This window comes from Amphiura filiformis, chromosome 3, assembly GCF_039555335.1.
Source record: "Amphiura filiformis chromosome 3, Afil_fr2py, whole genome shotgun sequence".
Lineage (NCBI taxonomy): Eukaryota > Metazoa > Echinodermata > Ophiuroidea > Amphilepidida > Amphiuridae > Amphiura > Amphiura filiformis.
In genome coordinates this window covers 15,884,601-15,899,602 of record NC_092630.1, presented here as the reverse complement: position 1 = coordinate 15,899,602, position 15,002 = coordinate 15,884,601, and the positions used below count along the sequence as shown (strand labels likewise).

The 15,002-nt window shown below is 37.2% G+C and overlaps 1 protein-coding gene across 1 annotated transcript; it reads right to left on the bottom strand.

Annotated features, from left to right (window-relative positions):
- Nucleotides 1-5,149: 5,149 nt before the first annotated feature.
- Nucleotides 5,150-13,885, bottom strand: LOC140147809 (development-specific protein LVN1.2-like). Its single transcript, XM_072169556.1, has 6 exons — nucleotides 13,843-13,885; nucleotides 10,866-11,050; nucleotides 7,712-7,802; nucleotides 6,702-6,890; nucleotides 5,710-5,801; nucleotides 5,150-5,224 (listed from the first exon to the last, which is right to left on the bottom strand). Exons 1-6 carry the CDS (start codon nucleotides 13,883-13,885, stop codon nucleotides 5,150-5,152), a joined length of 675 nt encoding a protein of 224 aa, XP_072025657.1.
- Between the last annotated feature and the right edge of the window lie 1,117 nt (nucleotides 13,886-15,002).

The following is a 15,002-nucleotide window of genomic DNA, read 5'->3' as shown; positions in this document are numbered from 1 at the left end:
ATATATTATAATATAATCTACACCTGGAATTATTAAGGGACAAAATACAAATCAGAAATTTCAGGGCTTCCACAAATACACCTCTCTGAGATTCGCATCTAAGCCTATGGTTTTTCTGAATCCTTATTGCCAAAGAATCTTATTAACCAATAACATTAAAATTTGACCAACCAAGCTTTAATATTTCCATTGTTATATTTCAACCCTGAACTTATGATTTCAGAAGGTTCACTATTCAGAAACCCCGTCACCCAGAAGGTCCGCTATTCAGCATTCTGAATAGCGGGCTTGTTTTCATTTAAAATGACCCGCTAACCATGAAGACCCGCTAATCAGAAAACCGTTAATCAGACGGCCCGCTACTCAGAAAATATTTTCTGAGTAGCGGGCCTTCTGATTAACGGGCCCTTTGGAGAATCACACCCACTATTCAGACAACTCGCCACTCAGAAAACCCAGTTCTCAGGGTTAGGGTTATATAGGGTTAGGGTTAGGGCTAGACTTAGGGTTAGGGTTAGGGCTAGGGTTAGGGCTAGGGTTGGGGCTAGGGTTGGGGCTAGGGTTAACTCAGTTCTTTCAAATGATTAAAACATCCCACTAGTCAGAATTATGAATAGTAACGGATACAGAACGCTAGCCAGAAAACCCGCTAGTCAGAAAAGCACTCTACCAAAAAATGTAGCCTAACAGTTCGAGAGGCATGCACGAGAGGTCCAAAATTTACATGCAATTTTAATCATTTAATGTTATTGGTATGCCTATTATGTTTTAGAAGTATAAGTTGGATTATTTGTTGAATATCAATTAAAAGCAAAGTTGACGTCATTCGTCGAAATGGGAACGGACGAAAATCAACTATAGATGTTACTAAAATGAGTGTTTTTATTCAAATGGGACAACTCTGGTTTGCTGTGAGCAATATACAAAGCCCTTTCCCATGTCATTTTCATTTACAGCTGGTTCCTTATAGATCTGTAGCTACAGCCCATAAAACATATATAGTTTACTTCTTTTTTAATCAGCTTGTACTTGTAAATGTGTTCTGTAACATTTAACACATTAAACTGAGTATAATCATGATAATATAACATATAACACTTAACACATTTAGTAACACTATTTGAGCAACCCTTTTTAAACACTTTTAAGTGTTAAAAGGTGTTAAAACACCTTTATTAACATATACACTTCTAGTGCCCGTTTCTATTCATCATTATGTATTCTTCTCCCGTGCATTATTTTCGCGAACTACCCTTCATAGCCCAAATTATATAAACCTGCACGCTAAACAATGCATTATCTAAAACCCGCACGCTAAACAATAGATTCTAGATAATACGTGCACGCTCAAATACTAGAAATACTACTTTCACATAACTATATAGTAGAGTTAGGTGGCGCTTTCGACACAGAGGTCACATAACCAGGGCTGTGACACTCGTATTCAATCCCTGTATAAAAAGTGAAGTCACTTCACGGCAGTTTGATTGACATTGATTGACGGTTACTATGCCGGTTGCTATGCAATCCAGTGCGCAGCCTAAAACTTACGTACTTGTGAACGGCTATGATGCGCGTTTGGTCAAAAGGACTTATCCTGTATTTGATTGACAGTTGCTAGGGCATTTGAGTGCGCAAAATTTGATTGGTTAATCGTCAGGTTAAAATCTCCTCAATCTTGAACGACTGTCGAGGAAGTCTATTTCGAGCTATTTTTCCAAGATGGCGCCCATCGACTGCCAATTATTCGGACCCTTTCCGGCAATAAAACAGCTTATTTAGCCAGTCTCGTCATGGGGTCCTCGGTTATAATATTTTCCTACCATATTGAGCTAACTCCTCAGCTATTTGGTTTTTCACGATATGATAGTAATGGAAAGATTCGACCAAATGTTCGCCGTTTTCGCCATTTAGTTTTTTTTGAAACGATGACGTAAACATGCATCAACTCTTCCACAGAAAATACACTCCTACACAGCCATGCCATCACATGCATTATCGCGCATAGGCTGAATGACTGACTTCATTTGCGCAAACGAGTGGCTTATCCTATAGTATATTAGTACTCGAGAATCCTTGACATAACTATATAATTGTCTGTTCGATATATATACCATCAAAAAAGTACGAATATACATTCTGTGGTGTTAAAATGGTATAGTTACAAACGGTGTTCTATTTTGCAAATATCATTGTCATAAATTATGATTAATGACCTCAAATAAATCAAACATCAAATGAGAATAATTGAGCTTCTATTAATTAAAAAGGGCCAAAAACAGGTGGATCATAATTATACAAGATGACACCATTGCAAAATATTCAGCATTTTACAAATGAAATACATGTAGGCCTATATCTAAAATAACATGGCCGGGCCGCTTAATTTCTTTCTGCAACCATAATGGGCCGCAATATACAACTAACCGCATAGTCCGAGGGAAGTTCCATTATTGTTAGGGTTAGGGTCTTAGGGTTAGGGTCTTAGGGTTAGGGTCTTAGGGTTAGGATCTGAGGGTTAGGGTTAGGATTAGGGTTTATGGTTAGGGTTAGGGTTTAAGGTTAGGGGTTAGGGTTAGGTTTAGGATTAGGGTTAGGGTTTAGGGTTAGGGTTTAGGGTTAGGGTTGGGGTTAGGGTTAGGATTAGGAGATGATATACGTATTTATAGCACTAATATACTAGTAATAGTATATTGTGTGTATGCACTTTATTCCATAATCAATAAGTATCATAAACAAACACCTTTCTGGCACAACGACCCATGATAGCACAGTTGTGTATAGCATTAGAATTCGAATACATAGAGTGTGGGTTCGAACCCCATGAAAACCGTTGTAGAATTTTAATTCTAGTAGGCCTAAATTTCTTTTTATTTTATTAAGTAAGAGGAAATAATAATGGCAATACACTCGTGTTGTATATGGTCTCATACTTACATGTATGTTGGCCTACTATGTGTTATCGTATTGCGGCCCATTATGGTTGCAGAAAAAAATAACGCGGCCGGGCCCGGGAAACACACACTTGCGCATAATATCATGATCATGTTTTATAATACTGAACAAATGGTAAAATCCCAATGTCGTGTGTTTTAATATAGGCCTAAGTAGATTTTAAATTTCAAATTATTGAGCTATAAAGTCCAGTTGATATTGATATGTTTCTCTCTCATCTCAATTCACCGTAGTACTAGTTGGACATCTAAATCGATCGTTTCCAGGTGAACTGGTTCAGTGCTCTCTGTGTTCGAAACCACGATATTAAGGGGGTACTACACCCCTGGCCAATTTTTTGCCTATTTTTGCATTTTTCTCAAAAATTATAGCGCATTGGTGGTAAGTAAGATATGTATATTATTGGGGCAATGACTACAACTACTGCACTGAAAATTCAGCAACTCAAGGCAAGTAGTTATTGATTTATTGAACAAATATTGGTTTTCCTCGTTTTTGACTGTAACTCCACAACTGTTGTTTGTGCTGAAATAAAATTTCCAGTGCAGTAGTTGCAGTCCTTGCCCTATAATATACACATCTTACTTGTCACCAATGCGCTATAATTTTTGAGAAAAAAAAAAAATAGGCACAAAATTTGACAGGGGTGTAGTACCCCCTTAAATGATCACAACATAAAGTCAATTGGTTACAAACCATGCGTGAATAAAGTATGACGTATGGCGCAATCGATACCATTGATAGCTAACTTATACAGGGATTGATTTTCTTTACCAAGTAAATGCTACCTACCAGGTCAATGACCTGACGGTGTTTTTAAAATGTAAGATATTTTCCCTAATATTAAAACTAATATAATGAATGCAGCGATTAATATTGCCTATTGTTTTAATACACTCAAAGTGTATGACGGATAATGTACTCGTGCAAATGCATTCGTCAAGATAATTGCACTTGCCATGGAGTTATTGCATTTAGCTCTCGAGCCTATCGGCTCTCGAGCTAAATGCAATAACTCCACGGCGCGTGCGATTATCTTGACGAATGCATTGCACTCAGTTCATTATCCTTATCATAATTCTGTTATTTTTGTAATATTTAACACTTTATTAACGCTTTGACGTGTTCACATGTTACAAATTTAACACTTTCGGTAACCCTCATCGTACTTATGCATATTTTTATATATAGGCGTCTAACATTAACAAAAACAATCACGTCTAACAGTAAAAGAGTGTATAGTTCAGGGGCGTAACCAGCTTTCCTGAAGGGGGCATTTGGGGAGGGGGGAAGACGAACAAAACTTTTCCGGTTGCCTCGTTTTGACCAGGTTATACAAACTATTGCGCTATAAAATGAGCGCAATGGGCGGACAATACGTGCAAATTTCAATCCTAGTCTTAAGGGGCGGGGGGGGGTAGATGCCTCCGGAATTTTTCTGTCAGATTGGTTGGACACAAGGGTAAAAGATAAACTCATATTTTGGCCCAGTGGCGTAGATTTCTTTTTGACATTGGGGGGATGGAGTTGGAAAAAAATTCTTCAAGTATAGTCAATTCAGCACCTTTTGGCGACAGAATAAGTTTGTTTTGTTTTTTACTATTTTGAAGCTAAACTGATGAAATATGGTGTAAAAGTAGAATAAATACGCGCGAAGCCCGCGAAAATTTAAACGTTTGCGGCTAAAATGGGCAACAAAAAAAATGGGGTTAATTTGGTCAGAAACCCATTATCAGGCGTCAACATTTGGGGGATGATTGTATGGACCATCCCCCTGGCAAAATATTGGGGGGATAAATCCCCGGGATCTACGCCTATGTTTTGGCCATTCTTTTGTTTTTAATTGATTTTTATTCTACACTAGGGCCTTCTAAACGGACGAGTATTAATGAACTTTGACCTTCTGGTCAACATAAGGCTGTTGGTTGACCTCCACCGCCCGCATCATATAAACTCTAGGCCCTGCTATACGTACCTTCCCTGGTTTTTAACAATTCTGGTGGGTTTTTTTCAGAATATTCATTTATATAGGCTTATAAAGAATCAACGTAAAATTGGTATATAATTTTATAAATATAATATAAAACATGACTGAAGGGATATATATAAATGCCCCTCCCCCGGCTTACTATATATTTCTTTACAATAAATCCCCCGCTCACACCTTTCATGAAAATTAGTGTTCCTGGCCTAATCAAGTTCTCCGTCCTTTGCTTGGTCGATCGGGCCGTCCTGGCCGTCCCGCGCCGCCGCCATTCTTGCGTGGTTTCTGTAAGATAGAGTATTAGGAATAAATAAATCAGATCAATGAAGAATCAATCAATCAATCAATCAATTAAGACCCGGTAAGGTTATTAACTATTTCAAACTGTTGCGATTTGGTAGTTCACAGCATCTTGAGAATGGTAGTGAGCTTTGGCAAAAACTACATTGCTCATTTCATAGCGAGCGTGTAGAAGAATTCAAATATCACAGATATAATTTTGTAGGTCTTGTGGTTCTTGAGGTATGTTGTAAAGAGGGTTGAAACAACAACACTTTTGTAAAACTTACATAACTCAATAACAACAATAAATTAAGTATAAGTTTGCAAATTATAGTATTTGTAGAATTAACTTTTGCAAAACATCAAGGTGTTATTTGTCAATAATATATTGATCTTGAAAATGAATTTTTTTTTTTTTAGTTGCTTCGACCATCAACACCTCGTCTACCCTTAAACTGAATGACCAATAATGAATTAATCTTTCATACCTCTTCGCAGTAATCTGGCAAACCAAAGTATGCGTCGGGTTCATCGATACCTTCTTCATAGTTGTAATATCCCGAATTACTCACAAGATGCTCTGTTCAAAAAATAAGCCAAAACGAAATCATTGGCAGCTTTTTAACATTGAAATCAAATCGAATCCAGCCCCTTTGTGCGACTTTAAAAGCGAAAGTGGTGAAATACCGTAAAACCTCGTCTACAAGCATATAGAGTGCTTCTGATGAAAGCTAAATTAATCCAGGCGGTGCCATTATGGAGTTTGAGCAAATAAATTACAGATCCATTTTGTTAATTGGACTTTGCGTTCTCATTTAACACCCTGTTCGTGAAAATTAAACAAGAATTGATCAAGATATGCGCCTCCAAACCGCCAAACTCCAAAATCAAAAGTTGCAATATCAACCATTTTCAATGAACGCACACAAGCACCACGTGCCAATCAATAAAGCACACAATGTAACATTAACAGGCATAATAATTGAATCGTAAAATTGCAACTTTTGATTTTTGGGTTACAGGCGCATATCGTGGTCAATTCTCGCTCGATTTTAACGAACAGGGTGTCAAATGAGAGAGCAAAGTCCAATTAACAAGGGGCGGCGGAAGAAGAAGGGGCGGCAAAAAGAATTAGTAAAGAAAAAAGGGCGGACAAAATTTGAAAAAGTATAAAAAATTTTGAAAAACGGTACTTTTAGGGCGCTAGCGCCTATAATCCTTTTTTTTTTTTGTTTTTTTTGTTTTTTTTGCTCTTCACTTTTTCAAACTACCGAAAAAAATTGGGTCAACCTTTTCGGGCTGTTGAGGAAGGGGCAGCAAAATTGAATTTTCTTCAGCCCTACGGGGTTGGGGCGGCCACGGTACGCCACTGTTGTGCCTGGTGTAAACTGAATAGAGAGACCATTAATGTTGACTTTCGTCTTGCTATGTTGTTGATCAGACCATTATCTTTACCAAACTTTTTTCCATACAAACTTACGCTTCACATCCCATCCTTCGGATACTCCGGCAAACAACGTGCCATGTGGAATACACGAGTCATTCCCATAAGTAATCGAATAATACGCATTATAAGGATACTCCTCGCTGCCAGGAATAAACACTCCCCATGTATCCGTATAGACGGCTTTGTCATCGACATAAGAAGCTCCCAAATATTCCGCGTATTCTGTGTCAAATGAGAGCAGAGATTGTCAGTAAGAATAACAGTGGATAATTAAATTAACATGATTAAGGGGCATTTTGTGATTTTAGCATCCTCTCTCTAGTTAAAATTTTGCATAAAAAGGGTTCAATATTAGATATCCATGAAGGGAGCTCCAAAATTTCATTGGATTCGGACATTGAATGCGCGCGCATGCGCGTTACATAGTACCTAATTGTATTATGATTACAGTGCTGTAGGCCTATGGCGGACCGACAGCCAAAAATACAAGCTGGACGATAACTTTGACAATCGACGGAATTTGCAAGATGTATGTATGCACACAAGCATGATGTAGCCCTAGGTTTTTGATCGTATAAAATCTCGATTAATTAGACTTTAGTTAGCTTGGGGATGAGGCTGTGGATCACGACGTGCCCCTTAGGCCCTGTATCCATAGGCTGTTCCCTTGTGACGTGTGCCCTTGTTCCGTGTTCACTTGTTCCCATGTGACCTGCCACACAGACAAGGAACCTTTGTTTTGCTTAGTGGCCGTATCCATAGGTTGTCTGTGTGGCAGGTCACATGGGAACAAGTAAACACGGAACAAGGGCACACGCCACAAGGGAACAGCCTATGGATACAGGGCCTTAAAGGTCTTTAACTTTGGCGCAAAAAGGTTTCGAGACAAAGATTATTAAACAGCACATAGGGTGAAAATACAAAACATTTGTGGGATTAAATAGTCTAGCTGAATTTGAAAATTTTCGCTCAAGAAGTGTCAGTTAAACCTAAACAAAATATGCTCGTTCCCCCGACCCCGACCCCCCCCCCCGTTCTCTCACCTGATACACAGCGATCAGGATGGAATGGATAGTCGGCAGCTTTCCCCTTCACACATTTCTGCTCATAGGGGTAGATGATCCATACAATTTCCTGTTTCGGAGTGATTTGTAAACAGAAAAAATTCAAAGGCAGGCTTTTAACCTCTGTTAAGGGGTGGGGTATGAACGTTTGGACAGTATTTATTGTGGGACATTAGAGCACATCAGACATATCGATTGCATTCTGAATACGAAGAATGTCCTTCTGATATCAAATAATTTTGATTTTTGAAATTCGCAATGTAATACACATTTTATGGTAAATGATTAAAATTGATATTTTAAATATTTAACAGTAGGCCTACTCGAAGTAAACTTTATAAATCTGACAATATGTACTTAAAGTGTATGTAGGTGGGATGAAAAGTCGATGATCAAATGAAAATTTTGAACTTTTGTATTGAAGATATGGATTTGTTTTCCCAAAACACCAAAAAAAATTAGGCCTTTTTGGGAAAAAAATCCATATCTTCAATATGAAAGGTCAAAATTTCCTCCCAGCTACATACACTTTAAGACTGATATATCATTAGATTGATAAAATTTACTTCGAGGACTGTTATATATCAAAAATGTAAAAAATATCAAATTTCAATAATTTGTCATAAAATTTGTATTATATCGCCAATTTCAAAAATGAAAATTATTTGATATCAGAAAGACATTCTTCGTATTCAGAATGCAATTCGATATGTCTGATGTGCTCTCATGTCCCACAAAAAATACTGTCGAAACGCTCAGAACGCTCATTCCAGATCCCTTAACAACAACTGTGGCCCACAGTAATTTTCGAAACATGCTGTTGTTGTGATAATTCAACAGCTGATGACTGGCTGGAAGTTATGTTACTTCCGTTAGCGATGTTAGTCGCAAAAGCATCTAATATAATATTACTCGGATTTAAGTGTTAAAAATATTTTTCCAAAAATATTTGTCACAAAGTATCTTGCAATAACATTTGACAACATTTTGGAAATGTGATTATTTAAGGGGGTACTACACCCCTTGATAAATTTTTGTCTATTTTTGCATTTTTCTCAAAAACTAAGGGGCAAGGAATCCAAATACTACACTGGAATTTCAGTGACCCAAGACAAGCGGTTTGTTATATACGGATACGAAATAAGGTACCGCTAGGATGTACCTCATTTTCTATCATAATACATGTATATTGAACCGCTTGTTTTGAGTCACTGAAATTTCAGTGTAGTAGGCCTACTTGGATTCCTTGCCCCAATAATATATGTAACTTTTGTTACCAGTGTGTTATTATTTTTTGAGAAAAATGGAAAAATAGTCACACATTTAGCACAGGGGTGTAGTACCCCCTTAATATAGAGAATATTTTAAAAACGTTTTCATGACCATTATATAAGGACCTGCAAATAATAGCCTACAGATTTTGTTATTGTTATTGTTATTATTTTTTTAATAACATTCGGCCGAAGCCAAGCAAAACCCAAGTAGTGGCTCAGGGGCCACTTAAGGGTGGTCTTAACCCTGGAATTATGGAAACGTTGGGGTCTCATAACTTCTAGATTGTTGGTCTAAAGTACATAAAAGTTTATATGGAAATGACTTGATGAATCCATCTGTGCGGTCAAATTTGGGCCAAAATGCTCATTTTTTTAGAAAATCACAAAACAACGGGGTTTTCCCCCCAATTTTTCCAGTCAACGTAACAAAAAAAATTGTTAATTTTTAAAAGATAGATAAAAATATCTAGGAACCGTTTTTTATTTTTATTTTTAAATCTTGACCAGCTTTGTGAAATTTGTACCAAAAATGGTAAAAAAAAATGCTCAATTTAATAAAAAAAGTTTTTGAAAATTAATTTTAAAAAACTTGGGCCCAAAAATGTTTTTGATATGATGACCTGTTACGAGTCGTACTTGACTCAAGGCCAAAATCACCTTTTACCCAAATTCACACGAATGCACAACACAAATACACTGTTTGATTAAGCTAACAAAATCTAAGTCTTTAATTGAAAACAGAGTATGATTGGTACATATATATAATAACAATATCGCATATACAATAAAATCACACAATGACAGTTTTACTATATCAGTACTTAACCAGCTGTCTTCTTGTTGGTGATCCTAGAGTTCTTGTAATGTTCTGGACGACTGATGTAATATATCCTTATTCACTTGTCCTGCGAAAATCAGCAAAATCCAGTGTACACTTGCGTAACTTAATATCCTTGCGTAAGAAATCCTCACACAAAAATGGCGTTGCTTTCTCCAAACCGTTATCTCCTTGCGCTGCTTTCTCCCAACTTAACTCCTTGCGCTGCTATGGTGCTACTTCCACCTTTCACACAATATCTTCAGGAAGCAGGACTGCGATGCAGTTGTCCCCACTTATATTGACAGTTGCGTTGAATCAAAAACCCAGACTTCAGCAAGTCGACAGAAGAATATATTCCTTTCTTGGAAGAAGTACGTTCTTTGACGTATTCTAGATCTTCTCCGACAACACTGGCAGACAGTAGTGCATTGACTACATAAAATAATTCTGGTTTGCAATTTCCTTTCTTTGAAGGAATTGAACTGTAAGCATATTAGCTAGCTAGCCCAGATCAACACTATAAACTGTGAATAATTGTGTTTACATTTTCTTATACATCAAGCACTGGGAAATCCCAAATATTAATAGCCAAATGTGATCTTGGAAATTCCCAAGCCTTAATTATAACATCAACCTTTCACATTTCATCACTTCCTGAGGGGAATCCCCTGACATCACTTCCTGAGGGGAATCCCGTGACATCATCTTTACTTTACAATCTCTAGGGGTATTCCCATATGATCCAAAATTAGAAATGATTCAATTTGTTTTGCTCAATTTGAGAGGGGAATCCCCGAAAATGTCATCACTCATGTAACTTTGTAAAAAAAAGATAAATCATCAAATTAAATTACTCAGGGCACATCACAGACCGAAAAATATACTTTATATTCAACAATTTAGCAGTTATGAGGCCCAAAAGTTTCCATAATTCCAGGGTTGGATTACGACCGGGTTAAGACCACCCTTATTTAAAGGGAATATTTAACTTTTACAAACATGAGTGCGGGCAGGCAGCAACTGTAAGACTAAAACTGACCTTTTCAAGATCTTCTACTATTCGGAGATGTTGTTCGGGGTAACCATTGAGGAATCGCCTAATCATGTAGGAAGCAATACGGCCATTGTCATAGTCGTAGGCCTCGTAGGCCTCTTCCAGGATGGCAAGGGGTTGATGCCGCCCTCGCAACGGTCCATCTATACGGACTGTCCCTGATGAAGTAGCTGAAGGGGGAAAGGGAGACAAAACAATTTTATTTGTAAGATTGAAAATATAATCATATTATTGCACACAAATATATTAAATTGAAAAGTAAATAAATATGTATACTCATTCGTGCAAAATGCTAAAACAGACAAGAATTTTTTTAAATGTCCCCCTCCGTCGTTTTCAGGTTTTGTCGCTTACGATAAGGCCTTAAAATGGTTTGATTGGCGTAACCTGACCTACCTTAAAAATGGTCCCGACCCTGACTTTTTTTATTTATTTGTTACGCAAATCAAGCCATTTGTTAGGCCTAATTGACTATCACAGCGCGGCGCAGCATCAGAGGCGTAGCCAGCGGTGGGGATCAGCCCGGGGTGGAGGTTTGGAGGTGGTTCTCCCTCTCGTCCGAGCAGTTTTCTCCCAAAAAAGGGAGGAAGAGGGGCTAGAAAGAGAAGGAAAGAAGCACCCAAAACTTGCCCAATGAAGACCTATAATAGAGTGCCTCGTCGTTCGTTCCACACCAAAATTCATCTTGATCATGCACCAAAATAGTGAAAAATCCCAAATTTGGGTACGCAGTAACATTTTCCCAATGATAACAAGAATACGAAGAAGACTTGGACAATCTTTCTCAAATGAAGCCCCGACCCATATAATGTGGCACCTTTAATACAGCGTGATGCCCATCGCCAAGGTTTTCTTTCCTTCCATTACAAAACAAACAAAATCGGGACGAAACTATCTGATTTGCCCCCGCGACCCTAATAACACTGACCCCAGGCCCATACGCAGGAGGGGGGGGGGCAGTGTTATTAGGGTCGCGGGGGGCAAATTTGGAAAAATATACAAACAGTCCCAAAATTTCAGAATTTGCGAGCGTAGCGATCCAAAAAATCAGGTTTTTTACGCTTTTTTATTGAGCTTTTTTATATGAGGGGTCAAGATATCCCACAGGTGACAGCTCCCCCCGGCTCCCCCCCCCCCCCCTTATATCCATTCCCCTTGGGTACGACACTAACATAGGCCCTACAAATTTTCAAAACCCACACCCGCCGCCAACGAAGTGTTTTCCATTCAACACACACGTACACAGCAAACTTTCCCAGCTCCGGATGTACGCACAAAATATATCTACATTAAAATCGTAAATGTGGGTTTGCCGTACAGTGGTCAAATCTAAACTTCGTCTTTCTTAAAGGATCACTGTGTCAAATCTTAACGTGATCTTTAACAAATCTTAAAGGGGCACTGTGTCCAATCTTAACGTGATCTTTAACAAATCTTAAAGGGGCACTGTGTCAAATCTAAACTCGGTCTTTAACAAATCTTAAAGGGGCACTGTGTCGAATCTAAACGTGATCTTTAACAAATCTAAAAGGGCATTTTGTCAAATCTAAACATGGTCTTTAACAAATCTAAAAGGGCACTGTGTCGTGATCTTTAACAAATCTAAAAGGGACATTTTGTCAAATCTAAACTTAGTCTTTAACAAAGCTTAAAGGAGCACTGTATCAATTCTAAACGTGATCTTTAACAAATCTTAAAGGAGCACTGTATCAAATATAAACGTGATCTTTAACAAATCTTAAAGGGGCACTGTGTCAAATATAAACTTGGTCTTTAACAAATCTTAAAGGGCATTTTGTCAAATCTAAACGTGGACTTTAACAAATCTTAAAGGGGAATGTCAAATCTAAACTTGGTCTTTAACAATTACTAGAGTATCTTAAAGGAGCACTGTGTCAAATCTAAACGTTGTCTTTAACAAATCTTAAAGGAGCACTGTGTCAAATCTAAACGTGATCTTTAACAAATCTTAAAGGGCATTTTGTCAAATCTAAACTTGATCTTTAACAAATCTAAAAGAAGCGGTGTGTCAAATCTAAACGTGGACTTTAACAAATCTTAAAGGAGCACTGTGTCAAATCTAAAGGTGGACTTTAACAAATCTTAAAGGAGCACTGTGTCAAATCTAAACTTGATCTTTAACAAATCTTAAAGGAGCACTGTGTCAAATCTAAACGTGGTCTTTAACAAATCTTAAAGGAGCACTGTGTCAAATCTAAACGTGATCTTTAACAAATCTTAAAGGGCATTTTGTCAAATCTAAACTTGATCTTTAACAAATCTAAAAGAAGCGCTGTGTCAAATCTAAACGTGGACTTTAACAAATCTTAAAGGAGCACTGTGCCAAATCTAAAGGTGGACTTTAACAAATCTTAAAGGAGCACTGTGTCAAATCTAAACTTGATCTTTAACAAATCTTAAAGGAGCACTGTGTCAAATCTAAACGTGATCTTTAACTAATCTTAAAGGTTTTTTTTTTGTTAAATCTAAACTTGGGTCTTTAACAAATCTTAAAGGGGCATTTTGTCAAATCTACATTCAAATCGTGAATGTGGGTTGTGGTCAAATCTAAACTTGGTCTTAAACAAATCTTAAAGGGGCATATTGTGATCCCTTCTGCACTTTTTTTTTCAAAAAAGTTGAGATTTTTATACCACCGGGAACGTCCACCGGCATAATATTTCTTGCAGATGCATTCGTTTACCAAAAATAAATTATAACACACTGTAACTTACACATTATCAATCATGCATAACTCGCTCACGCAAAATTGGAATCAATTTTAAGTTAGGAATTGAGCTTTTTTTTCGTCACAGTGATACAGGTATCTACTGAACCATAGCAATGTCAGAATCACAAAATACTCCATTTATCTTAAAATCAACTACGTAATCTAAATATTAGGCCTACTGAACAAAAAAATCTTACAGGTCGAAAAGTGCAAGTAACAGTGGATACTTACATTTGCTGATGGTAAACTGACTTGCAGGGAAGCAACATCTCATCTTAGCCCCGAATGCATACATACCCACCCGAAAACCAATAAAACACGCCAGTCTAAATAATCCTTGTTTTGTTCATTAAAGTTACACATGTTTTAATCATGGTATATAGGTGCGGCCACACACGCAAGCTATCTCGCGCTCTACATCATATAATATCTAATATACAATACAATTATTATTATAATTAACTTATTCTTATTATTAACGTTGACATTATGCATTATCATTGACATTGTTGAAATTCTGGCGCATAAACTGTTAAATAATGTACTCACTAATTAACAAATCCTTTTGCCTGACATAATTGCTGCAAGTGCGCATATTAAAACATTAATGAATGAATTAAACAAATCGTGAGTTTTTGATATTCAAAATATTAAATACTTTCCACTTTCCACTGCTGATTCATATTCAAACGAAAACCGTCATGGTTTTTGATCATTTCGTGATCGAATAAATGCGATTCAACGCATATCAACTGACACTGAAGTGGAACTGTCCAAGGACATAAAACACGAAACAGGTTATATTAACCACGAGTTTATCATGAAGATAATGACCTTAATCTACCATTAACTACACAAATAAATAATAACTTTATCACATAAACATTGGAAATCAATAAATGGCTGACTTCGTGATCCAAGAGTGTCCTTTTGACAAATGTATACACTTAGAAGTATAGGAACGAGAAAAATGACTGAAAAGAACAATAGCCGAAATTGGTGGAATGAAATATTCAGATATGCAATCATCAAAAGTTGCGAATGATAATGGCATCATAATACATGCAATGAAACCAATGGCAAAACTCAAACGACCTTGGGATAGGCGAAAACAGAGAGAAAACCTGAACAAATCAGGGAAAATACTCTGGAATTCCTATCCGGCCCCCGATGGCGACCAAGCGGTAACAGAACGACAAAATTTTTTTGGAATGCTCCAAGGTCAATCACTAATTTAGAAAATTCAATATTTTTGACAATAACGAGCGAAATATATCTCCTAATCTAATTATTACAAATTATGAACTGCATGATAAACATGCAAATATATATATTATAGGACCCCGCCCCGGGAAAAAAATGAATCGTGTGGCGTGGTGACCGCGAATGAC